General features: G+C 41.1%; 3 protein-coding genes across 3 annotated transcripts in view; 2 read left to right on the forward strand and 1 right to left on the reverse strand.

Annotated features, from left to right (window-relative positions):
- LOC126387272 (solute carrier organic anion transporter family member 3A1-like) overlaps nucleotides 1-14,715 on the reverse strand; it is a 32,991-nt gene extending 18,276 nt beyond the window's left edge. The window contains exons 1-2 of the mRNA XM_050039837.1: nucleotides 14,119-14,715; nucleotides 9,253-9,712 (exon numbers count right to left, since the gene is read on the reverse strand). Of these exons, the coding sequence (XP_049895794.1) occupies nucleotides 9,253-9,712; nucleotides 14,119-14,277 (619 nt within the window). The 5' untranslated portion in view covers nucleotides 14,278-14,715. The remainder of the gene's footprint in view (nucleotides 1-9,252; nucleotides 9,713-14,118) is intronic.
- A 5,235-nt stretch (nucleotides 14,716-19,950) lies between these two features.
- Nucleotides 19,951-20,999, forward strand: LOC126387454 (high choriolytic enzyme 2-like). The gene has a single exon (XM_050039998.1). It carries the CDS (start codon nucleotides 20,020-20,022, stop codon nucleotides 20,803-20,805), a length of 786 nt encoding a protein of 261 aa, XP_049895955.1. The 5' UTR covers nucleotides 19,951-20,019; the 3' UTR covers nucleotides 20,806-20,999.
- A 2,390-nt stretch (nucleotides 21,000-23,389) lies between these two features.
- LOC126387364 (high choriolytic enzyme 2-like) lies at nucleotides 23,390-24,449 on the forward strand. The gene has a single exon (XM_050039923.1). It carries the CDS (start codon nucleotides 23,470-23,472, stop codon nucleotides 24,253-24,255), a length of 786 nt encoding a protein of 261 aa, XP_049895880.1. The 5' UTR covers nucleotides 23,390-23,469; the 3' UTR covers nucleotides 24,256-24,449.
- Nucleotides 24,450-27,911: the final 3,462 nt, after the last annotated feature.

A 27,911-nucleotide genomic window follows, 5' to 3' on the forward strand; every position in this document is an offset into this window, starting at 1 on the left:
CATGGCTAACAATCAATGTGTTTAAATGTTAAAGGGACCTGCATTTGTATTGCACCTTTCTAGTCATCCGACCACTCAAAGCACTTTTTACACTACAAGTCACATTCACCCATTCACACACATTCATACACTGGTGGCTGAGACTACCATGCAAGGTGCCACCTGCTACTCAGTTTTAACACAGTCACACACCGACAGAACAGCCATCGGGACCAATTTGGGGTTCAGTATCTTGCTCAAGGATACTTCGACATGCAGAGTGGAGGAGCCGGGGATTGAACCGCTGATCTTCCGATTGGTAGACGACCTGCTCTACCTCTGAGCCATAGCCGATTCATTTGGACCTCACAGGGCAATTTCAAGGAGAAATTTTGCTTCTTTGACACAGTGGACAATGCAAATGCCTGGAAACAGAGAAAACCTGGAGGCATTTGAGTAGCGTGTTGAGTCTACACCCTGTAGTGTCACCATGGTGCTTACACTGACTGACTGTATGTTGTAAAGCCAAACACTTAGATATTCCATTAGCGAGATACAAACATTTACACACACCACATACTGAGCTTCATTAGGATGTTAAGCAGAAACTATCTGGGGCTACATCAATGTATAAAAGGCAATACTGTAACAGAACATCTGCTTCTCTGTCAGAGGCTCTGTGAGGAATACAATGGATAGGAAGATTGGTTGCCTCCGTTTGGGGTATCCATCAAGCAGTAGACAGCAATCAATAATCTAATTACAATCTGGCTCAGACATTATACTGTAGTCAACAGAGCTCAGGAGCAGGTGAGCTGCTCTACAGGAATGCCATTCTCAGGTCACGTAAGCCAAGGGTCGAGACTTAAAATAGCCACTGACATACTGTAACCTATGTGGATGGATAAACATCAGCAAGGTAACATTATATCTGTGCTCATGTTAGCATGCTGACTTTAGCATTTAGATCAAAGCACTGCTGCTGTGCCTCTGTACAGCCTCACAGAACCACCAGCATGGCTGTAGACTCTGGACACTCTTCATCACACAGATCCCACTCTTTATTGCTTGTGCTGCAGTGTATCACTGCTGCATTACTACCATTTTGTTTAAATCTATGGTTGTTTCCCTCTCATCTACCAGAAGGCACAATTATCCGATGGCCAGCTAACTGAGAAAACAGTTTCTGTTTTGTTTCACCAGCCTGCTGCCTGATCTGTTGCTCACAACGATTAGGACAAACACACACACACACACAGAAGGACTGGACACTAATCATTTGAGAGAGAACAGGCTGCAGCACTGACACAGAACAGATACAGGACAGGTGCACGCTGGGGGACATGTGCCATGACAACTGGGAAGTGTTTCCTGGTTTGCTCTTGAGTATTCCCACTGTCCTCAATCTCTCATTCAGGCAGTATTGATCCATGTGGGGTGAAGATGTGGCCACAATACAGCAGCCGCTCCTTCTATCATCTGGTTTGTTAGTGAGCCCGTGGAGAGCTGCTGCTTTAATATTTAATCATTTGGTTAGATGTTTGCTAAACAACTCCTAACTGCTTCTCTGTCACGCTGCATTATTCAGTGGCTTTCATACAACGTTACTGTGTCTTCACACGTCAGGCTCGTCAAACAGCGGCCTTGAGACGGGGAGAGGAAAGGGGCAGAAATACTAAGCAGCACATAACGTTCAGTACTGTGTAAAGACTGGGCTCTATGCAATTACAGAGCCACAACAGACGATGCAGCAGTCACACTGTAGGAGGTAACCATGGCAATCAATATGCCGGGATTGTAAGAGAAAAAAAAAAAAAAAAAAAAACGGAGAACAGAGAGGGGGTGGTGTAAAGGAAAGAATAATAGACTATCTGTAAGTGTCAAAGGAAGAAGCTTGGGGGATGCTATGAAAGAGACAATTCCTTATGGACTGGCAAATGTCACTGTGCTCTGAGCCAGGATGTAGAACAGTGGCCACCATACCAAATCACAGTCAGGATTTCAGTCCAAAATGCAATGTATGCAAATGTTCTCACTGACCGACATCTGAATAGTGAAAAAAACAAAGCAACAAATGGTGTTTTTTTTAAGGATTGCAGTTAAGAGATGTCCTCGGCTGACTGACTGGACTGTCAGATCGAGTCCATCACAGGGCTAACATAAACAGACACACACAATCGGACTTACAGGCAGTTCTGACCCTTAAAGTCGAACTGAAATCACGGTAAGTCTTTCCTTTTGCTGTCAAAAATAATACTTTTAAATTGTTATATATGTGGCAATGTTGGTCATCTTGATTTGAGGGATTACCATGAAATTTTCTACACACACTCATGGTGCTGAGAAAATGAATCCCTCAAACTTTGGTCATCCCTTGCCTTTTTCTCTTGCACCACCAGCAGGTTTACATTTGTGGATTTGAGTGAAATGTCCTAAAAGTTTCCCTGAGGATTATGAGGGGAACATTGTACTTTATCCACTACCTTAGTTTATGACCAAATACCTACAAAGCTAATTCAATTCCTGTCAACATTACCTTATACTTCCCATTTAGCATAAACTAATTTCAATATGTCATTTTATTTTTTCTCAAGAGACAGCAGGACGTGTGATTTACAAATCACAAAGAACTATATACTATAGCTTAAGAAAAAAAACCTTAAAAAATGAATTTTAGCTTTAATTTCAGATTCATCTAGAATTCAAGTTTGTAAAATTCAAACCCACGATCTTGATAAGGCAACATTGATATTTTAGTTTTTTTATAAAGGGTGTAAATAGGGAATTTTAGAGGTAGGCCTATTAGTTTCTAACGGTGCATTAGAATCTGTAAAGTGCAGCGAATTCCTTTCAATTTTCTGAAATAGCAAAGAAATATCAAGTGTAATGTCTAACATCTGGTATGAGTTGGCCTCTAGCCAAGCCGGGGGGTAGGGTGGGTTGTTGGGTGCTGTGCTAGCCTTGTTTGCTCTCCTTCCTCTCCTCCATCCTCTGTCCATCCCTCCTTCCCTCCCTCCTCCCTCCTCCCTCCTCCCTCATCTCCTCCACTCTGAGCGCTGCTGACAGAGACTGTACAGATCAAAGCATGTACAGAACAAACCGCAGGCCTTCTCACCCTGCAAGTGGTCTGCGCTGAAACGCAAACGGGGACACCTAGCCAAGGACTAGCACATAAGCCTGAGAGGACAAGCAACTAGCCACATGGTAGCCAACAATACTGTATTTTTATCTTCAGTTAGTGCATTTGTTCCTCCCATACAGGCAAACTAATGAGGACTGAAGGAGAAGTCTTACAGAATAACATCAACTACAGTATTGCTTTGACATATTGCTGCATCAGCTCTTAAGGGGTTAATGTAATGGTGATTCTACTGGTGTACATTATCATACAATAATTCAATGTCATACTCAGCTGTAAAACTTGCAACTGAGTACAAACCACAACAAGAAGAGATGCATGGATGTGGAATTTCAGGGTTGATAACACCGACCAGTGACAACTGACACAAAACCATCACATTGTTTTTGCATTTGTAAAAATGTGAAGAGGACAATAACGGCAACTTTTTAGATTGACCAGTGTATTTTCTCACTGGCAGTGCATTTTTTGTAAATAAACTGTTATCCAACCACAGTTGTATGTTATGTGCAAGTTTTTGCAGTCTGGTATCACTTGAATCAGAGCTTTTGTAAGAAATAACTCCACATTATCAGATTTCATTACTGGCTGAAATTCATTATTGAAACAATATAAATGCAATCATTCTTACATTTTATTTTAGTACTGTAATAATTTTTCTCTTGTCCTTTGTTTCATTCTCTCCATCTCCCCAGATGGAGCTGTGCTACTAGCAGGTTGCTGAGCGGTGAGACGAACAGGAATGGCACATAGCCTCAGTGCCTGTCTCTGTACTGTTGCCTTGGCAACTTTGGCAGACAAGCTGTAATGTGTGTGATGTCGACCTCTCGGTTTCTGCTGTAAGTATAACTGCAGTCATCTGCTGCTGGCCACTCAACACTTGCCGAAGTTGGGACTGAAGTGCTTTGCTCAAGGGCGCTTCTGTGAGAGAGGGCAGGATCAGGCCCACAATTTTCCTGTCAACCACGACCAGTACAGGAAATATCAGATCTTGAATTATTCGTCAGTAGTCTTCTGTTCAGAGAACTGCTTCACTAACCTAAAACACACAGTCCCTTTGTTGCGTAATGCCCATGGCATAAATCAGACACTGAATACTTAGCAACATGGTGGTGTTACCATTCAGCACAGACGATAAAATAGCTTCAGCATCGATGGACTCATGCATCCCCTCACATATAACTAACATGTTTAATAGCCAGGAAAGTTTCCATCCACTGGCTAGACTCATTATCAGGGCAGGACAAAACTACGTCAATACTGTGCAGTGCACTGTCATAGAAACATGTTGCTGGACTGGCCTCATCTACTATAATAACAAACAGTAAGAGAAGGGTATCTATCTTTTTTTAAAATAAAGAAATAAAATCCACACTTGTTGTTTGACACTTAGAATGCATTTCTTTTTCTGTCTATATTAGATCAGCAAAAATATTAATACATAATCTGTCATGTGAGATGTTTATGTGCATTACAGTGGCACCATGACACATGAAAATGTATATTTATTGTAGCTATTAAAGATATTGCTTGTTAATCTGGATAGAAAACTATGAATAAATGCAGTGTCACCAAACCTGAGTCTGTGAGTCAGATTAACCATAACAACACACACACACACACACACACACACACACACACACACACACACACACACACACACACACACACACTATGACACACAGTATGTCTTGATGTTGGCCAGAGGAGAGGACAGGCTAGCCAGAAATTACTGTTGTTAGTGACCAAAATGGCCACTTCCTCATCCTGATTCAATCAGGCAGGCAGTTACTTTGTATCATTTCAGCCTCCCTTCATTCTTCAGACAAGGTTCACTTAAAATCATTTAAAAAATGTTAGGAATTGTAAAGGAATCTGTTCCATCAATAATCTATGTGCCACAGTTTCTGGTTCATTAAAATTAACAGAAAAAATCTGAGTGGTTGGTATGAGCAGCAGTCCACGCACAAAGACGCCACATTACCAGACACTGCAGTTCCTTGAATGGCCAACTGAGGCTGGCTCCAAAAGTGAGTGACTCCCCAAAGACCCCCATGTAACAATGCTGAACTTAACAGCAGAAATAAACATGTTCACAGCCTGGCTCAAACAAACAAACAAAAAGGTTTTGGTCTCTATAGCTAATTCTCCCGTTCATGACAACTGTTCAAGAGGTGAATTTTTATATGACTCACCTGTTTGAATTTTATTGAGACTAAAGATGTATGCATGACTAAGGTGGGCTGCTTTGAATGAAAAGCTGTCTGGGAAGCATCACCACAGTCTGTGAGTCAGATCCGCCCTCTCATCCAAATATGGTCACTTCTGGCTCCAAAAAAACAATATGACAACAGTCATACTGCCAGACTTGAGGCTTCAAAATGGGAGTCCACAAACCAATGGGTGACATGACTGTGGCTACCTCCATTATTTCTATGGTAGGCATTCAGATATTAAGGAGCACATCAGCAGCAGCAACATTGGCATGAAAGCTTAGTTGGGGTCAATATTATTACATAAAGAGTTGTTTTCAGCTCTAACTATTTCAGCACATTGTATCATAGGAGGTGAAGCTGTTGTGTAGTTGTACACATTGCGATGTGCAGTGAAAAGAATTAAACGTGTAAAAAAGTAAAATCTAGTCAAGCTTGTGGTACCTTTAAGCATCTGTCATATATTCTAGTGTCTCTTTCAATTTATTGTAATGTGACTGTGACCATACTTGTATATCCATTACACTGCACATGAACTAAAGCCCCAAACCTGCCTCAGCTCCCACATACTGTATGTGCACATGTCATGAACCATTTGTCTAACTTGTCATAACTAATTATGATTAAGTGAGGACTGTATCAGTAATAAGATTTTGTTTAATATAATATTGTGACCTTGTACTTCTAAAATGAGCCTCTGTGTTAATTAAGGAGAGCTGATCATTTAGCGCACATGTGAATGATTCATGTCACAGTCATGTTTCAATTATGCCAACACAATCATCCCATTTACTCTGATAGATATTGTGATTGTAGAAATTTTATTATGCCATTAGCCTTTGTTTCTTATTACTTCCAGCCAACTGGAATGCAAGTAAGCCGAACGCAGCAGCATGGAGGATCAAGCTGTTGCTAGTTGTTGCTTAGTTAAGAGATCATGGATTATTGTTTTCTGTTGTTTTTATTGCCAGGACTGGTTCTAAATGATATGCTTCAGTTATTATTACTTGTAAATTTTAGCTTAGCCAGAGTTTTGTATGTCACAATCAATATTATTTTCTGCATCATTTATCCCACCCGTATACTCCATCTTCTAGTGTGGAGGGACAGACATCTGGTGTCATTGAGTGCACCGGCATTTTCACCCAGCACCATATTCAACAGCCTTTGACAACATGCCAAATTTGATTTTAAAAAACAGTATATTATAGCCTTGTGGGTGCCTCAGGCTTAGGTAACCGGCCAAACATCCATCCATCCATCCATCCATCCATCCATCCATCCATCCATCCATCCATCCATCCATTTTCATCCACTTATTCAGAGCCGGGTCGCGGGGGCAGCAGGCCAAGCAAAGCACCCCAGACGTCCCTCTCCCCAGCAATGCTTTCCAGCTCCTCCTGGGGGACCCAAAGGCATTCCCAGGCCAGATGACATATGTAATCCCTCCAGCGTGTTCTGGGTCTGCCTCGGGGCCTCCTACCAGTGGGACGTGCCCAAAAGAACTCCAGCAGGAGGCGCCCAGGAGGCATCCTGATCAGATGCCCGAACCACCTCAACTGACCCCTTTCGACATGAAGGAGCAGCGGCTCTACTCCGAGCTCCATCCGCATGTCTGAGCCCAGCAACCCCACGGAGGAAACTCATTTCGCCACTTGTATCCACGATCTCATTCTTTGGGTCACTACCCAGAGCTCATGACCATAGGTGAGGGTTGGGACGTAGATGGACCAATAAATCTTCACCACAACGGTCCGGCGCAGCACCTGCACCACTGCAGAAGCCGCACCAACCACCGATCCATCTCAAGCTCCATTCTACCCTCACTTGTGAACGAACAAACACCATTAAATAAGTAGTTTCACATTTTGGGGAGTACACTTATTGTTTCAAACTGGTTTATCCTGAGTCCCAACAAATATCTGTAAAATGATAAAAATGTCCAGGCTTTCAACATTCACGACCAATTTGTCCCCATTTCCACCACAATTAAAATAATGGCAATAAGATTATACTTGTTTTCAGCACTTACAAACGTTTATTATGTTCTGTCCCACTAATTATAATCTAACCCAATATATAAACATAAACAATGCACCACACGTCTGAGTTCAATACTGATTCATCTGTCAGTCAAAATTGTCACGGCTGCTGCTATGACACTTGCGGCTCTTTGTGACAGAGCCTGTCAGCAGTACATTAACGGTTATCGTGCCAAAGATAAAGTCAGTCTTTTTTTAAAGACCTCCAGGAGTCTAATTTTTTCTTCATAGTGTACGTGACAACAAAAATGCTGCATTCTGCCCACACTGCATCAGTACTTTTCTGGTTGCGCACAATGGAAATGCTGATATAAAATATCATATTGAGACGGTAAGTCTCAAGTGGTAAGTGGTTGCTACAAGCAGGAAGTGGTACAAATACAAAGTGGTTGCAAATGCAGATGGAGAAAAAGAACCGGATACAGTGTTGGAGGGGATCCCTGTTCATTCCTATGAAAGTTCATAAGAGGCGCATAAAGCAAAAAAAAGTTAGACCTCTCAGCTGTAAAATTACCCAGATCTTGCACATCAATTTCCACTGGCCGAGCCGACTACTTCCAGTTTAGTGCTCCACTAACTTCAGATTATTTACAATTATTTTATCGTGTTGCCCTTCATATCTTATTGGACCAAATGGATCAAATTCTAAAAGTGAAACTAGTCATTTTTTGGGGGGTTGTAATGCTCATTAAAATGTATCCACTGATTTATAGATGTCTCTTTCCCAATGTAAGTCTATAGGTAAAAGTCTTTCTGGGCCCAGTGGCATCACATGATGACCCGCTGTTCGACCACTTTGAAAACTGGCTTCAAAGCTCAGCACACTTCCTAAAGGCCTGGTTGCAACCTAACATCACTTCATAAGGGCAAACGTCAGTGACAGCCATTAGCAACGGACAGCTCAGGAGGAGACCTTTGCCTACCATCTGGTGAAAAACAACCAAAGCTTTTGATCCATGGAGTGTACAGCTGGTCTTGTGTGTTACAGTGTTGTTATACAGTTTTCAAATAAATTATGCTTTGGGAGACAAAACATCATTTGTCTTTTGCTGAGGCGAGTTGAAAGGTTAACTCAGTAGATGTGCTAACTACTGAAAAAATTATCCCCCATCATGATACAAACACCTATGGTGCTTGCATAAGCACATACATGTGCACATGCATAACATGCAATACACTTAAGGATCCCAGTTTGGGGAGTTAAAAATATTGTCACTATATTCTTTAATCTTTACATAAACAGATATCTAAAAAAGACAAGTTGTTGTTTTACAGGGAGTTATGTGCTGGAGCGATACTAGCTGTTGCTGCTTCTGGTCTTTATGCTAAGCTAATTGCCTGCTGGCTCTGACTTCATATTTATTGTTAAGACATAAGAGTGGTATCGATCTCCTCATCCTGCTCTCAGCAAGAAAGCCATTCAGCATTTTTCCTGAAATATGGAACTATTTCTTCAAGTACATCGGTAGCAATTTCGTGGACTGTTCATGACCTTGTGAAATTAAAGCTGTTTCAGTCACTGATTCTGAATTAGTTTAAGTCTGTTGCTTGTTTCCTGTCTATATATTGTTGAAACGGGTTTATACCTCAGCAAGCACCTCTCTGCAACATATTAGCATGTCATAATTGTTTCTGTAGCTTTCATGGTATTTGAAGAAGCTTTAAACCAGCAAGGTACATATAGATCACAGCTAAGGTGATGGGAGTTACAGAGCAAAAAGGGTTTTGGTTTACTAAAGCTAATGATTCAGTAGGACCTGTTCAGGTTGATGATTCAGTGTCAAAAATTAGTGTTTCATGTACTGAACACCTCTGAACAATATAAACACACACACACAGTTCATATGTTTCAGGTGCACAGTATCTCTGTGCTACTCACCTATATACAGCGAGGAGTCCTTCCTGTGGACATGGTCATCGATGTAGGACACTCCCAGAGGCTGGACAGGTGTGGCTCCGATGCCCAGGAGAACCTGGGCTCCGATCAGCAGAAGGTACATCATGTTGGTGTTGGCTCTGTTGCCACATTTAAACCCAGAGTCTCGGTTTTCTGACCTGGAAATGTTGGAGCAGACATCCCTGCCGTCCTCAGCGTGCCACGAGTCCCCGGCCTCGTACTCATACTGATGAGTCAGGAACTCTGGCAGGGCTGACAGCAATGCCCCCAACGCCATGACAATCCCGCCGCAGCCAATAAGACGGGGTCTGTGGGCCTTGGCGCCAAAGTAGCTGACGAACAGGATGAGGGCCAGGTTGCCGATTTCGAAGCTGCTGGCAATAACGCCCACATCTGCACTCTGGAGGTTGAAGCGTCTCTCCAGAGTGGTCAGAACACTTACCTGGCAGAGAGAGATGGAGAGAAAGAGAGGGCAAGTGTTACAGTGTTTTTACAACTAGCAGCCATTTGGGACTGCCAATGACATCATAGCCAACAAACTAACTTTTAATGCAGCTTTATGCATGATTAATTTTATATTCAGCAAATAATAATGTATAATTTCTACACTTTTATTTACTTTACCAGCCTGTCAGAAGTTTATAACATATATTTTGCCATCCATTTAAATATATGTGTCAAACAACAAGGCAGGGCATCGAAACAGCCTTCTGCCAGCAACAATAGAAACCTGTTGATGACACACAGTAGCTGAGCTGATCTGCTTACAACATCTTCATCCCCACACTCTGTCCTCCTCCTCCTCCACCTAAAACAACCCTGAGGCTAGCCTGATGCCAACAAGGGAAAAAGGGACATGTGCATGTGTGTGGCTTTAGGCGAGAAACCTCACGCAGCTGTTCTAATTATGAAACAGACACAAACACATCGTACCGGCTGTGTTCTGGGTGTGTATAAGTGATGAAGATGCATCATATGTGCACCTGACCATTTACATGACTGACAGGAAGTGGTTGGTTAGAAGTTATTCTAAAGTTTTATTAATCATTCATCCACAGCAAAAGGTACAGTATAAGCCCCAAGACTTTTTGAAGCAATTCCAGATAAAAAGGAGAACGTAATCATGACTATGCAGGTGAAATCAGACAGATCATGAATAAGATCCATTCATCCTTTTTCTGTGTTGCTTCACCTGTTTTTCTTACACAAAACTCCATTACAATATAGGACAACTTCTTGTTGTCTTGTTTATTACAGATTATTTGTCATTATCACTTCATCTGCAGATTAACTGATGGATTGTTTATTCTATCAAATGTCAGAAAATTGTTTAAAGTGAACATCACTAAAGCCCAAGATGATGACTTTAAAGGGACAATTCACCCCCTAATCAAAAGTACATGTTTTTCCTCTTACCTGTAGTGCTATTTATCAATCTAGATTGTTTTGGTGTGAGTTGTTGAGTGTTGGAACCTTTTCTTGAAAATAATGGAACTAGATGGCACTCAGCTTGTGGTGCTCCAAGTGCCAAAAAATACATTTGAAAAACTCAACAGCAATGTCTCTTTAAAGAAATCATGATGTGGTTACTCAAGATAATCCACAGACCTTATTGTGAGCGGTTTCATGTAGGAACTATTTTCTCTCTACCAATCTACACCTGCCAAACATATCACCGTGTAGAAGGAAGCATGTATTTATTTATTCATGGATGAGAAGCTTGTGCTTGTGACAGCGCTAGATGCAAACATTAATGGCATCTTGCTCAGTTGAGCTGTAACGTTAGCTAGCTCAGTAATACTGTTGGCTGGTATAGTTCAGTAGAAAGAAAATTGCTCCTACATAAACTGCCCAAATCAAGGTCTGTGGATTATCTGGGGTAACCGGGTCATGGTCTCTGGAAAGAGACATTGCTGTTGAGTTTTTCAAATGTATTTTTATGGCTTTTTGAGCACCACAGGCCGAGTGCCATCTAGTGCCATTATATTCAAGAGAAGGCAGACATCTCTACAGCCGATATCTCCAACAATCAGCAACTGACACCAAAACAATCTAGACTGATAAATAACACTACATGTAAGAGGAAAGATATGTATTTTTGATTTTAAGGTGAACTGTCCCTTTAAAATCCCTCCCCACAACAACCCAGAAACAGCCCCAAGGACATTCAATTTACTTTTACATGAAACAAAGAAAAGCTTCAGCAATAAGGTCAAAACTAAGTACTGTTTGGCATTTGTGCTTTAAAAATTACTTTTTAATCAATCAACAGTTGATAACAAATAGTTTTAATATTCATCAACTGATCAGTTAATGAGGATCATTTCTACTATGTTAGGGTCCAGCTGAAAAATGTATTTTATTTAATCGTTCCTTTCTAAGGGTATTCTGGTAGAAGAGGACTGCTTCTGGGTAAATCAGTACTAGAAATCCTTTCTTATTAAAAAGATGTGATGATATTTATGCTTAAGGAGAAATAACTACCATGCCCTCAGTGTAGTCATGCATTACTGGGCCTGTCCTTAGTGAAATGCCACCAGAGGTGTCTGGACAGCAGTCCAAACAGCTAGACAACTGACACCCCTCCCCCACTTTCCAAAAAAAGGATGAAATCTGTAATTCCCTTCTAAAACAGGAAGACAGCTGTGACAGGTCTGTTGTTTCAACTGTGGAACACTAACCCAGTTCTGTCACCTTACAGCACATGTGTGGGACTGACAGACAAGACGGTCCAGCTGACAGCCTGACAATTAGTAAAGATTACTTTACATTAACTGAACATTCACATTGTTTCCACTGTTCACTTACAGTTACTATAGAGCTGTAATTTATGCTTCCCTGGCTCTCAGGCTGGGAGGACACAGTTCAGAGGTCACTGAGTCTGAACAACAGTGTTGAGATTTACTCTTGTGATCCTGGAGGATTTATGTGCAGCCTCATACTGGCTGCTGATGGAGAACAGCTGCTTTACACCTTTTATGTTCCAGATTTAGACATTTTAGTCCAATCCAGTCAAATGTTTACAGACAATACCAACTGATGTAGAGCTTTAGAGAACACAGAAAAGCTGCCCATTTCAGTTTGATGAATATAGACTAAGCCATGGAAAGCTGTTACGCAGGTGCTGCTGTGCTGACAGTGATGATCTTCAGTCATTATTGCTTTGTCCTCTTCCAAAGTTTGACTGTAATTCACTTGTAAAAGACAATGTGCTACCGAGCAGAGAAAATAAACCCACACTGTGAGCCAAAAAAGAGGCTGAATTAAAAAGTGACAGAGAATAAAAGATGATGACAAACAATATTTTGTACAGGGAAGGATCAGCAGTGTTTCTCCAGTGCTTTTGTCTGCAGCGGGATTTGCTAAAGGTGCACTTTTGGTTTGGGATGCTGGTTTAAAAGGAGGAAGATCCACTGCAGTCTTCAAGGTAAACACTAATGCACTTTAAATTTGTGACTGGTGCAAAACACATTAAAACCAACTCAGTTGTGTTTCTGCCAAGCTGCAGTCTTTGCCAAACACCAGACATCATGGAGGAACTTTTTTTTTTGGCATGTTCTTCTTTTTCTAAACAAAGCCTCTTTTTCAACATCTCCACTGGGAAATGTGACTGTGTACAGTGTGACTGGATCTGGGGGATCAACTCATGTTGTTACAATACAATTTAGGCCTTTTGTTGTTTTTCTCATCCAAACCAGCAAGTAAAAGCTGCACAGATATAAAAGCCAGATCTAATGAGAAACAAGAAACTGACCTGTGACCTTGCCTCTTTTTAGAATGCCCTCCTGGACTGTATTAACACAACAGTGAATGAAGATGAATACGTTTTCAGTTAAGTGTTCTGTCCCTTGTGAAGAACAAAATGAAGCATCAACCTGCATGTGCAAATATTTATAGTATCAAAACCGTGCAGACACCTTTCATCAGGCAAATAATAACCCTGATCAAAGTGGCATCTTTCATATTAATACAGATTTACAGTAAGTGGTTGGGCCAACTCTTATAATGTAGGTAGACCACACAATTCCATTAACTGCTGTGGTTGGCTTTGGCCACATTATCTATCATTACACACATAATATTTCAAAATTACAGCATCACTTAACAATTTTTTTAGTACAGGGTTTTTGTTTACTGTCAGGGAAGATGCTTCACCTCTGCATCAGTGATTATGCATCATTTTTTTAGTCATTTATATTTTCTTTTGGCTCCTAAACTCATCAAGTGCTTATCTCTTATGATGACATCAATCTGTGGATATCACTGCATAACATAAACTGTCACTGGGAATGTAGTGTAAATGGGTATAAAATCAAAGGTAGCTTTTCTGAAAATATAGGCTATTGTCGCTTTTGTTGTGGTGATCACGTCATCTCCTAGGCCTATATCCTCCAGTGTCAAAGGCCTCCTGCATCACTGAGGCACGCGGGCGCAAGATGTAGCAGCAGCGCCGGCAGGTTGGATGGACCTCCTGACCAGTGTTTCGTAACGTGCTCTCCAACAGACCATCCATATACGCATATAAAATTCTCCAACAACAACGTGGAGCCTACGGCCGCTGTGACGCGCATTGTGTCATGCAGATGGTGCATAGGCCTGATGGATAATACGCAGCAAGTCATCAATCAGCGAAAGCACCGCGTCCCATGGTTGCTGGAGGATGTGATTATTCCAATGTGATCAGAATAATATGATTATTAACCGCATCAGCGGAAGCGCCGCATCGTTACTCACTGTCTGCCTGTGCCGGTTTGAAGGGCGCTGCGTTAACCCGATGTTACCTGAGGTATATACACACAGAGACGACAGTAGCACTGTGTCTGTGGTGACTGTTGTGTTGAAACTCACCAGATAAGCGCCCACGGTGCCCTGTGCCAACATGAGCGCACATTCCGACACCAGGAAAATCTTAATGTTGGAAAAACACGAGGTCTTCTTCTGGTTGTCATCCTGCTCCGGGTCGTCGGTGCTGCTCCGCTCTGTGCAGATCTGGTTTTTAACCTGCATCCTTCGGCTCAGGCTCCGGTCGGGTTGGACGGCATGAAACTGAACGGGTCCGGTCCGGCGGAGAGCATCTGGTTATAATGACGAGCTGCACTGCAGAAGAAGTGCGAATCTCTTGTCAATAGCCCGTCTAGGCTGGAATATACAGCGAGAAATACTGCTGTCCACTCAGCATTACGCACAGTCCGTCAGCGACCTCTCTTCACCGCCTGTCCAGCCAGTGCGTATCGGCTACATCATATTTAAATACGTAGACTACGCATGTATATGTATGACGGCTCCTAATACCCGACGTAGAACTACAGGACGCTGTTTCCCCACATCCGGGATGTTACATCTCCACCCAGCACCGGTGCCGACTGGATTTGGTTTCTCAGCCCGGTTCCGAACCGCAGCTCTGCGTCCTTCAGGCGGTGTTATGATGCTCCTCCTCCTCCTCCCATCCGTAGACCAAAAGAACGACGAGGGAGGTCTAATCTCTCTGTGTCTCTCTCTGATCCTCCCCTTCTCTGTCAACGTGTTTCCTCACATCATCATTTTACCTGTGCAGACTTTCAGCTTAATCATTGCCACAAAAAACGCAACATTTCATCAGAACTCACTGAAGGATCCTCATAAACACACACTGACTGATCAGCTGGGAGGAAAATGACACAGCACATCTTCACTTGTCAATAACACGTGTTCACACAACAAAAAAACATATCAGTGTAAGATGGGTTCACAGTTAAAGGTGCACCTACATCAGACACCATCTTTTCACTAGACCAGAGCAGTATTTTGATCTAGCTTTCAAAATGAAGATCCTGGCCCTCGGATCACTGAATTCACATTATCTAATGGTACCACACTGGCAATAATTCAGACTCCTGTTTTCTATTTTATTCTCACTGTAATGTAATTTGCCAGAAGGTCATCACCACTGTCCTTTCTGATTCTTCAGTGTCTGGTGGGATGCAGTGAGACACTGAACCCCACAGCCTCTGTGGAGCTGCCGAGTGCTGCAGGAGTACTGGACTGTGGTTGTATTGGGCAGCTTTGTAGTGTGAATGTACAGTGGAAAATTACTGTGAAGCTGATGGATGTCGATGAAGATGCTCATACACCAAGGTCATGGTAGAAGTAGGAAGTCAGAGGCGATATCAGAGATGATGGTCATTTCCGATTGAACTTTACGCAGCATACTTTATCTAAGGCCTACCTTTACATTTACAATTTTACAAAATTGAAAAAAGGTTTTGTTTTCATGAGGCAGGAGCAAGAAAAGAAAAGGGGTTAGGCAGCCCATTGTATTAGAGTTAATTTTTCCCAAGGTTACTGCAGTGTAGCATCAAATGACCCTGTGCAGCACCACATGATGCCTGTCTCTTGATGACAGTGTCTCATTAGGGCAAACATGAAGCATGGAATCACCCCATTATGGCACAGCAGTTAAAGAGTAAGGTTAGCATTTTTCAACCTTGACCATATTTTATGTCTTTGAGTCAAAGTGAGAGCAACAATTTTTAAAACTGGTCCAGCATTGAAGGACAGATCTGCAGTGGTGTAACAGTCTGCAGTGTAAGTACTTGGGGCATGTTTGCGCCATCAATTTACATCCATTTCAAGTGCTTTTTGTGCCACCGACAGGCTTAGATTAATATTCTAATTGTCTGTTATTTTATGGACAGCATCCCTACAGAGGTTAACCTTTTTGTTGAAGAGTAAGATACTTTTTATTTAACTGGAAACAGCCCTGAAGTCACTTTTGTCCAATCCACCAGACTCCACTGAAAATAAAGCTAATTTTAGCAAGTGTAGAGCCAGTATATTTTCACATCTAACTATGGGGATTAAGGGTTTATTTCAGCCACACCAGTGCTGGTGATTGTTGGAACACTGAATAGAAGAACCGAGACAGCTTTTGTGAGTTTAATTTTGTTTCCGTTGACTTTGAATGAAGAGTGTTTTACAATGATAAAACTGCTGTTTATTTAAACGGAGTCTGGTGAGTTAGCAATAGTGATAGCAATTTCTGGGTTGTTTCTGTTTTAATAAAAGAGATCTTACTCTTTATCAAAGAGGTTTATCTCTGCAGCGTCCTTTCCATAACGTTGTTAGACACTGAGAGTACTAATCTGAACTTGTCAGTGGCAAAAACAAGCACTTTAAGTGGCCTTAAATTGACGGTGTGACCCTGAATGTTGACACTGAAGCCTGTTTCGCAGCTGCCGGCTGCAGCACTCTCATTCAGTACTGGACCAATTTAAAAAACTGCTGTTCCCATTAGTCATAAAATCATGGGAAATTGGGTCCAGGCTGAAATATATCAAATTTACCCTTTAAATAAGGGTCTCAATATGGGCACTAGCAAATAGTGTATGGGCAGCCCCTCGCCCTATTCCTGCACATGCCATGCTATGTTATGTTTTGGTAGTTTTATCTTAGGTAATCTATCTTCCTATCTTCATGCCTGGATGGAGTCTACTCAGCTGGCTCAGGATGGTTAAAAATTCAACACTTGCCACATAAGAACTCTATTACACACATCAGTAGCCCCCTGTTGTACTGCTGTAGATGTTCTACATGGAAACATTGAAGGCAAAGCACTGTGGTATCATTTTGGACAAATGCTCAGGGACCATTATTACGTAGGCCATATTTATTTTATGATGTTCAATGTGTATTTTAAGTTTTCATTGACTATATTTTGACAGTTGAGGTGGTATGATTCTCTTCCTTAGAGTGATTAAATGATGAGAAGGTGGTGTGTGTCATGTTAAAGGGCATATTCAAACATTAGAGTTAAAAACTCTTATGAGAGTTAAATTGTGAGCTCTGTAGCCGCTATGCCGGCCAAAAGGTAGCAACTACCATGATGCTTTTGTCCAGAAATGACTGTGTTTCCTTAAAAGGAAAAATGTCACAGGACTGGTATTGCTGGTGCAGTGTAGACTATCCAGCTGCCAGTCAAGCAGATGTAATGTAACTCTCCATTGTGCTATTTAAAGTTAATGCCTTCGGGAAATCTGGATATGATGGTTGAATTACACCAGCAGCAACATCAAAGGGCTTCTGTCTGTAACACTCCCATCAGCTGTACTGTGATCTCGAGTTTTATGTCACCAAAAGGAATATAGAATGTGTTTTAATTTACTTAATCATAATAAATGCAAACATTCACTTTGAGTGCAAGCAATAATTCTCTTTTCTTTTCCTAAAATAAAAAAGATATCCAAGTGCTTGTCTGGTTTGTGATGGATGATGATGGAGTTTATCCACACTGAAGCTGGCCATGCAGAAGAAATGAAAATGACAGCAAAGTGGCAGAACAGAGTGCCACAGAGACAGTAGTAAAAAAAACACACACCGCAAAAAATCCTCTATCATAACCGTGAAATAAGAGAGCGCTGAGTGCCAAGGTCACTTACCACTCACCCCACAGCTTTTGGCTAACAATATCCCTCGGACCATTCAGATGCTCTATCAGGACCAATTCAATAGCATCTGAAGCAGCACAATCTATCAGGCAAACTGTGGACTCAGCAGGAAGAGCGTCCATTTCTCATGGAGTCACTCAGAGTACCTGGGGTGATTTAAGATCAACCACAGTGCCTGCTGATGCAGTGCAAGCCAACTGAAGACATTATTTTAGGATGCCTCTTAATCACAAGGTCCACACAAAGAGGAGTGCATTCATGCGTTTATCCTGTAACAAACAAATAAATTACCAGAACACAAATAAAAATGATGTCAGAGTTTATATCTAAAGCTAAAACCTTTGTAGGTTGTGTTCTCACAAACTAGTGGGTTTTTCTGGTGTTTTGGAATATGATCTGGTATATATTATATGTCTTTTTTGTGATTGTTGAATATCTGCACAAAACAGTGGCTCGAGGAATGCCTGAAACAAACAACTTGCTAAAGCTGTGATGAATATAGATGCATTTCTCTTCTTTTTTTCCCCCGACATCTGGCTAGTTGTCCAAACAAATGGGAAAATTATTTTACAGTATGTAAATATTATCCCCAAACTAGCAATGTTAAGTAATCCATGAGGAAAAAAATCATAAGATGAAGAAAACCTGTGAATTCAAAGCATGGTTAAAGCACCTCTGTGAGCTGTAGAACATGGTGTTGACATACGCTGTGTGTTTGACTGTGACTTTCTGACCGTTGGCTGCCCACATGTCGGTGATAAAGCAACTTAAGGTCATTCTATTTTTGACCTTACTGGACATTTCAATAATTAAAGGCATCTTTTCAATGACTTGTGTGAGTTGGCAGATTTCAGATTTACGACAGAATTTTTTGCTGAACCAGTTCTGAGATGTTTCAAACAGCTAAATGATTCCTCATGCAAGTAGTTGGCTGTAAAACAACTCCCAGGAGATCTGTAGCCGAAAGCTTTGTTTTGAACTGCAGAGCCCACATGTTATTACAATATCTCCAATTTATCAAAATTACACACTAGCCAAGTAATGTCATATGTCAAACAAGTTAATATAAGGGCCCAAGCAACAGTTATTTTCATTATGGCGTAATCTGCTGACTATTTTGTCCATTGTCAGATAATAGTGGAAAATACCAATTACAATTTCCTAAAGACTAAGGTGATGTGAAATTACTTGTTTTGTTCAACTGAAAAAGCTTGAAAATATTGTTTTTTTATGACATAAACTGTTATTAAAGGAGTTGCTGAGTATTTTTTAGATTATTCAGTCAGTCCACTGATAAATAATTGAGTATTTGTTTCAGTTTTATATAGATTAGTGATAGATATAAATTAAAGGCTCAATCAGTGATCCAAATGTAAACAAAAGAATAGACTCACTCTTGAAAACCTAAATCCAAGATATGAACACTAAATTATTCAGTGATTGGCCAGCTTGAAGGTCTGCATTGTCTACCACTTAGGTCCAGACTAAAATGTCTCAGCAATTATTGGATGGTTTGCCATGAAAGAGTTGGCATACATTCATGGTCCCCAGACTTTCCCCCTACAGTGCCACAGTAGTGAAATGTCTCAAGAATTATTAAAGGGATAGCCACAACATTTAGTGCACACATTAATGGATGAATCCAAATAACTTTAGTTAACTCCTCTTACTTTTTATTAGCAAATGTTAGCATGCTAACACACAAAACTAAGATAGTAAACATTGTTAACATTTGATATGCTACACATCAGCTTATTAATATATATTAACATTATCATTGTTAGCATGCTAAATGTTGCACAGCTGTGCCTGAGCACAGTCTAACAAAGCCACCATCATAGCTTTTGACCCATAGTCTTGTATTTTACATTTCATGGTTTGATTGAATATAGGCAACAAGTAGGCTACACTATTTAATTATACATACAAGTAAATGGTATGGAAGAGATATCGAAATAGTTAAGAGTGTTAAAGAGGCTAACACATACATATACACATACACGATTAAGCTTGAATTAACGTTTGATAAACATAATGGGAATCCTTAATGGTTGAAGACAATGTGAGATGTTTAGTTTAACATGTCCCACCTAATGACCACAGATAACAAACCATGTTTAAAAAGTAGGTTTGTCTGTGGAGTCCTCCCTTCAGAGATTTGTTCAGGCCTAGCAGTGTAGACCCCAACCCATAATCCTCTTGCAGACACACCTGTAGAGGAGAGTATAAAGACCCTGGACTGAACTGAGTCAGACATCAACCTTCAAGGAGTCTCTCCACAGCAGCTCTCCACATAAGCCCCACAGCCTCCAGACCGACCCTGAAGATGACTCTCTCTGCCAGCCTGCTGCTGCTGCTGCTGCTCGGCCTCTCTCAGGCACTTCCTCTCCAGGAGGAAGGAGGAGAAGAAGAAGTCCCAGACACCATGGACATCACCACCAGGATTCTGACCACCAACAACGGCACCAATGAGATGCTGCTGGAAGGAGACCTGCTGCTTCCCACAACCAGAAACGCCATGACGTGCTGGTACAATAGCTGCCTGTGGAAGAAAGCCTCCAACGGCATGGTGATGATCCCCTTCACCGTGAGCAGTGAGTTCAGCAGCTGGGAGAGACAGAAGATCGACTACGCCATGAATGCCTTCCACAGCAGCACCTGCCTCCGCTTCGTCCCCCGTCAGAGCGAGTACGACTACATCAGCATTGAGAACAAAGCCGGATGTTTCTCCGCTCTGGGCAGAGCAGGAGGCAAACAGGTGCTCTCTCTCAACAGGCAGGGCTGCCTCTACCACGGCATCATCCAGCACGAGATCAACCACGCTCTGGGCTTCCAGCACGAACAGACCAGGAGCGACCGCGACTACTACGTCAGGATCAACTGGGAGAACATCAACCCGCAGATGGCCTACAACTTCTACAAGCAGGCCACCAACAACCTCAACACTCCCTACGACTACTCCTCCATCATGCACTATGGAAGAACAGCCTTCACCATCCAGTACGGGAAGGACACCATCACCCCCATCCCCGACCCCAACGTCCAGATCGGCCAGAGGCAGGGCCTGTCCTACTGGGACATCGCAAGGATCAACGCACTCTATAGCTGCTGATAACAATGCTGATGCTAAATGCAACTAATGCCCACTTTCTCTGTTTCTTTTTTCGAGAATAAATCAAAAACTACTGTGACCTACAGAATCAACTTTAAAGTCAACTTTTAGCATGTTACTTCAAACGTTCAGAAAACAGAATGTATGACTCGCCACATGCCTAAATTATCTGTAATAAAACTAATGCAAAATGACTGATTGCTGACTAGTTATTTGTCTTTATTTGTCTGCCTGTGAAAGAATTCAAATGCACATATTAGTACAAACATGTACAGTAGCCACTGAGTAATGGGATTGGTTGCTCAATGAATGCAGCAGGAATCTCTTTCACATTGATTTCAAAGGAGTGACACAAAAGCCAACCATTGAAACAATGAAAAAATAGCCCCCAAAAATGCCCTTAGTAAGACAAAACAACAACAATGTTCAACACTGTGAAAATGTATGCTCAAAATAGTGATAATAATGTAAAGAATTATTTGGAAAAATATCACAAGAGGCTAAAAAGCATTAAAGTAAAGTACACGTGTTTTTAAGACACATTAGAATTGAATTTTTATTGTTTCACTTTTGAAATAAAAAATATATTTTGGTCATATATCTCACACAGGCACATCACAAGGTGCAGAAACAGAATAAAAAAGAGCTATCAATGCACAGAGCAATGATAAGTGGCAATAACAGTAACCAATAACACTCTCTCTCTCTCTCTCTCTCTCTCTCTCTCTCTCTCTCTCTCTCTCTCTCTCTCTCTCTCTCACACACACACACCATGATGTTTTCCATTGAGGTCAAAAGGTCAAGCAAAACTGTTTAGGAAAATACATAGAATGTATTGTTTGACTATTCCATGGCAACCCAAAGACTTACTTCAGTTTGTCAATATCCAGTATAGGCTTCTATTAAAGGGGAACTTCACTCATTTTCAAAATTCATACATGGTATTCCCATGGTCTAAGACAGTCCAAAAATATCAGTAAAAATGAAAAACTCTCCAAAATGAAATAAAAAAAATAGAGTGCTACAACTCAACATTGTGATGTCATAGGCCATAAAGTCTGGTGCTGCTCTATAGTCTGTGAATTGTAAAAAGGTGTTATAGATGACATATGAGCACCCAGCGGACTGATCTGAGTATATGGGTACATTTTCTGTTTCAGAACAGAGAACACTACAATAGAGTGAATCTCATTTGGGTATAAAAAAGAAATCAAACATTCTGTGGGTTCACAAAATCCGTTTCCCATTCATTGTCTATGGAGCAGCTTCAAACTTTATACCCTATGACATCATAAGTTTGAGACTAACTTCTCTGATTTCTGGCTTTGAGAGAGAGCAGCTCATGTTCACATATAGCCTATTCATTGAACTTTCCTGGGCCATGGCAATAACATATAGGAATTCTTGATTTAGGTGGTGTTCGTCTTTAAGTCACACAGGGTGCAGGCTTCAGTACCGGATGATGAGATGACAGTATGAGTCTGTGCACCACTTTGCAGACTGAACTATCTCAACAGCTATTGGATGGATTGCCATGCAATTTTGTACAGCCATTCATGGCCCCACAAGGATCAGTTGACTTTGGTGGTCCTACAACATTTCCTCTAGAGTCACCATGAGGTTGACATCTATGATTTTATGTGAAATGACGGAACAACCATTGGACGGATTGCCATGAAATTTGGCACAAACGTTTATGGTCCTCTCATGATAATGGTCTTCACTTTCCTTATTCTCTGACTTTTCATCTAGCACCACCATCAAGCCAAAATTGTGTCAAGTCCAGTACTTCGGTTTATGACCAAATACCCTCAAAACTAATGACATTCCCATCAGCCTCAGCTGGACTTTATGTTTATTGCTACTTAGCAAATTGTAGCATGCTAACATGTTAAACTATGATTATATACTGTACATGGACCACATAAACACATATGATAGTTTACTTTTTTTCTATTATTCTAATCTTATGCTGACTTTACATCAGTTATCCTGCCACTGCAATAAAGGGTATTTTTTTGGTTGTAGCAGTGTATTTATGATGTCTGTGTGTCTTTGATTTGACTTGGTAATGACCCTGAAAAGAGACAGTATGATGTTCGTGGCAAATTGTGTCACCTGAGTAACAGATCAATGGAGGGGAGCTAATAATCAGATGCTGTTTATATCTGTCTTGAATAGGCTACATTATCTGTTTCCATCAGAATAATGTATTTGTATTTGTTACCCTCCTTACTTAGCAATTCAGTTCTTTTGAACAGATATCAAAAGTAAGTGTCAGAGGGACATATACTGTACATGCCTTTGCTTAAATTAAGTTTGGTTCAACAAGGAGACTCCAATGAGGTCTTTTTGGTTGAACACCATGTGAAGCGTTCATCTTAACAAGTTTCAACCAAAACCATTGACTAAAGCTGTGTTCATCCATCTAATGTCCAAAAATAACCAACCATGTTTAAAAAGTAGGCTTGTCTGTGGAGTCCTCCCTTCAGAGGTTTGTTCAGGCCTAGCAGTGTAGACCCCAACCCATAATCCTCCTGCAGACACACCTGTAGAGGAGAGTATAAAGACCCTGGACTGAACTGAGTCAGACATCAACCTTCAAGGAGTCTCTCCACAGCAGCTCTCCACAGAAGCTCCACAGCCTCCAGACCGACCCTGAAGATGACTCTCTCTGCCAGCCTGCTGCTGCTGCTGCTGCTCGGCCTCTCTCAGGCACTTCCTCTCCAGGAGGAAGGAGGAGAAGAAGAAGTCCCAGACACCGTGGACATCACCACCAGGATTCTGACCACCAACAACGGCACCAATGAGATGCTGCTGGAAGGAGACCTGCTGCTTCCCACAACCAGAAACGCCATGACGTGCTGGTACAATAGCTGCCTGTGGAAGAAAGCCTCCAACGGCATGGTGATGATCCCCTTCACCGTGAGCAGTGAGTTCAGCAGCTGGGAGAGACAGAAGATCGACTACGCCATGAATGCCTTCCACAGCAGCACCTGCCTCCGCTTCGTCCCCCGTCAGAGCGAGTACGACTACATCAGCATTGAGAACAAAGCCGGATGTTTCTCCGCTCTGGGCAGAGCAGGAGGCAAACAGGTGCTCTCTCTCAACAGGCAGGGCTGCCTCTACCACGGCATCATCCAGCACGAGATCAACCACGCTCTGGGCTTCCAGCACGAACAGACCAGGAGCGACCGCGACTACTACGTCAGGATCAACTGGGAGAACATCAACCCGCAGATGGCCTACAACTTCTACAAGCAGGCCACCAACAACCTCAACACTCCCTACGACTACTCCTCCATCATGCACTATGGAAGAACAGCCTTCACCATCCAGTACGGGAAGGACACCATCACCCCCATCCCCGACCCCAACGTCCAGATCGGCCAGAGGCAGGGCCTGTCCTACTGGGACATCGCAAGGATCAACGCACTCTATAGCTGCTGATAACAATGCTGATGCTAAATGCAGCTAATGCCCACTTTCTCTGTTTCTTTTTTCGAGAATAAATCAAAAACTACTGTAACCTACAGAATCAACTTTAAAGTCAACTTTTAGCATGTTACTTCAAACGTTCAGAAAACAGAATGTATGACTCGCCACATGCCTAAATTATCTGTAATAAAACTAATGCAAAATGACTGATTGCTGACTAGTTATTTGTCTTTATTTGTCTGCCTGCGAAAGAATTCAAATGCACATATTAACACAAACATGTACAGTAGCCACTGAGTAATGGGATTGGTTGCTCAATGAATGCAGCAGGAATCTCTTTCACATTGATTTCAAGGGAGTGACACAAAAGCCAACCATTGAAACAATGAAAAAATAGCCCCCGAAAATGCCCTTAGTAAGACAAAACAACAACAATGTTCGACACTCTATAAAAATGTATGCTCAAAATAGTGATAATAATGTAAAGAATTATTTGGAAAAATATCCCAAGAGGCTAAAAAGCATTAATGTAAAGTACACATGTTTTTAAGACACATTAGAATTGAAACAGAATTTTAACATTTGTAATCAATTCTGGGATGTGATACTGTGTATACATATATACGGTATATCCTATAAAAGTAGTGGACTCTCTGATGTTGTAGCACAGGGCTATTCAGTCACAAATTCATCTGGGCTGGATTTTAAAATCAGCTATTTTAGATTGGTCAGACATTTTCAGCAGCCTATTAAAAAACTTTTTTTTTCTTTTTAGCATTAATCATGACAAGTTTAAACAAATGCAAATTAATGCAGTAAAAATATCATTTTTTATTGTTTCACTTTTGTAATAAAAAAAAATATTCCCCCTTGTTTTCTACTTTCAGGCACTACCTGTAGTTTACATATTTTGTCATACCAGTATATCAGATTTATGTATGCTAGGCCACTCGGAGGTTCCTTCTGGGCCAGATGTGGCTTCTTGCCACCAACTGAATAGGCCTGATGCAGCATAGGGTACATAAACATGCCCTCTAAAAAATTCTGCTCTGTTTCGANTGTAATATTCTGTAATAAAATCAGTGCAAAATGATTCATTCTAATTTAGATTTTTTTTAAATGTATTTCTGTGCAATTATACCCACATTAGTACATGTATGCAAATCTAGGTTGGGCCTCACAAACCCCAGTAGAACAAAACAGGCCGCTGGCACCGCATCTAAAGGTGTAAACTCCTGTAAATTAACAGGAACACTAACAGTCTTTCAGAAAGACATTTGAGGAGCTGTTCCTTTTTTTTTTAGCTCCACAGTGAAACAGGTGTTCAGATCCTATAGCCCAGTGGGGGTGTGATGTGTGTGGGTGGGTGAAGGTGGGGGGCTACATCTGCTGTTTAAAAGCATGTGACAATAGATATCAGCTTTAAAGATTGTATTTACAGAATTATTCTATTGTTTCCAATGATGGTTGAGTTATTGCTCACTTTGGGTTTCCTTTGGTTCATGCTGCACTTTGGATGAACTGTGGTGTTATAACAGATTTTTTTTTACCCTTTACCCCAGTGAGAGGCGGTCATTGCGTGTTCATCCCATCTGTTTTCATCTTCCCGTGGCATCTCTCACCTCGGCTGCCTGCCTGCCAACCATCTCTGCCATGAAGTGAGGACATTTCCTACAGGCTCCACAATGCATATGGAAGACCCTCCTCTAAGACAGCAGACAGGCAGAAAGCTGCTGCTCTGTTCTACAAATAAATGTCCCTCACTGGAAATATCTGTGCAACAGCATAATGCACACAGCGGAAAAATGCTCATCACTTTAGCAGCACCATATTTTCTAACCATGACAGCGGGTGTCTGGTCAGAACATGAAACATCACATTCTTCATGGCTTTAAATAAATATGTGTAATAAAACAGACTATGCCATTGTCAAAATAATATCCAATTTTCCACCAAAACCAGCAAAGGAAGCAGAACAGAAACCTGTCAGCAGTGAATTGATCATTATAAATGTCAACATGATGTGGGAGAAGTGTGGCCCTTTTATTGTTATTGTAGCAGCTCGAGATCTTAAATATAAAATGCTTTTATTTGTATTTGCATTTTAAAGACTGTTCTGTAGTGCCCTCTGGAGGTCATTGAAGTTAGTGTCATTAAGGATTCAATTCATCTCCATTAGCTACTGCTTACAATTGAGAGGAGGCTGGAGTCATCAGACATATGACAAGAGCTAGGGAACACTCTGCTCTGATTGACAGTCAATCACAGGACTGGCACATAGAGACAGTGTAGTCAGTTCAATTCAGTACAGTTCAATTCAATTGATCTACTGAATTGGAACTGGTGATCAGTCAGTGAAAGAAGAAGTTTTGACATCACTTACTTAAGTCAGCGCTTCAGTACGATGAATCCAACAAAGAATCCAAAACTGGAGAAAATTCTTGATGAACAGAAGTCATAGTGTTACACATCTGACAAGTGACAACAGTAAAACTATATCAAAACATCCATTTACAAACTCTCACACAACTTGTGCAGTATAATCCATGTCTGATTTATCCAATCTATGCTCAGTACTTCCCAGACAGTCCCTCCTGAGGGCGAAATGAACTGACAGAAAAACTTATCTGTGCTCACCTCAAAGCCAGACTCCATTGGCAAAAACGGTAATTTTACCTTGCTGAACATGGAAGCTGCTGGTCTACCACTGCCTCGATCATTAGTTTGCTTTTGTTATTGTGTGAATTTGCTGAATCTGAACTAACCCTTTAAAGCTCTAAAGTCACACAGTAACACAAATAATCTAACTGACTGAGGCAGCGGTAGACCAGCAGCACCTGTGTTCAGTGAGCTAAAATTACTGTTTTTGTCAATGGAGTCTGGCTTTAAAGAGAGCACAGATAAGTTTCACTTTTAGTTCTGTTCCCTGTCGGAAAAGACCTTTTGTGGAATACTGAGCATACAGTTGAATAAATGAGAACTGAATTACACAGCACAAGTTGTGGTGAGTTTGTAAACAAATGTTTCAATATAGTTTTGCTGTTGTTAAATCCGATCGACCTTTTACTTCAGTTCATCAAGATTCTTCTCCATTTTTGGATTCATTCTTCCATTCAGTGTGGAGGCATGCAAGAAAACAAGGTTTTACTCATGAATTCAACATAACTTGGGGTCTTCCAGGGGTGAAGTATTCCCTTAACTACATTATATTCTGTTGCATCATTTAATCTATAACATGGACTTATATTTCAGAAACTGATTTTGTTTGTAAAATCTTAATCTCAAACGTAACTACAGCCGTCAAGTAAATGTAGTGGAGTCAAAAGCACAATATTTACCTCTAAATTGTTGAAAAGTATGAAGTAGAAGTAAATGGAAATACATACTGTATGTCAATTGCATGTGCCTTTAAATTTCAAAATTAAAACTATATATTGACAGCACTGAGTGTCAACCAGTACCAACAACAACAACAACAATCCTCACAATGCACATTAAAAAAAAAAATTACATTTGTCCATTTTTTGTTGTTTGTTTTTAAACCACTTAAATGCATACAGTTTCAAATGTAGTAATTAAGAGTTCTCCATATGTTGCAAACCTTAAGGGTGATCATATCTGGTATTAAACACTGGTAATAGTGTTCAATGTTGTTGTTTCCATTTGGG

Source organism: Epinephelus moara, chromosome 1 (assembly GCF_006386435.1).
Source record: "Epinephelus moara isolate mb chromosome 1, YSFRI_EMoa_1.0, whole genome shotgun sequence".
In the NCBI taxonomy this organism is placed as follows: domain Eukaryota; kingdom Metazoa; phylum Chordata; class Actinopteri; order Perciformes; family Serranidae; genus Epinephelus; species Epinephelus moara.

What these genes read in the sequence shown, in the direction of transcription:
- LOC126387364 (XM_050039923.1), top strand. Translation starts at nt 23,470, where the DNA reads ATGACTCTCTCTGCCAGCCTGCTGCTGCTGCTGCTGCTCGGCCTCTCT.
- LOC126387454 (XM_050039998.1), top strand. Translation starts at nt 20,020, where the DNA reads ATGACTCTCTCTGCCAGCCTGCTGCTGCTGCTGCTGCTCGGCCTCTCT.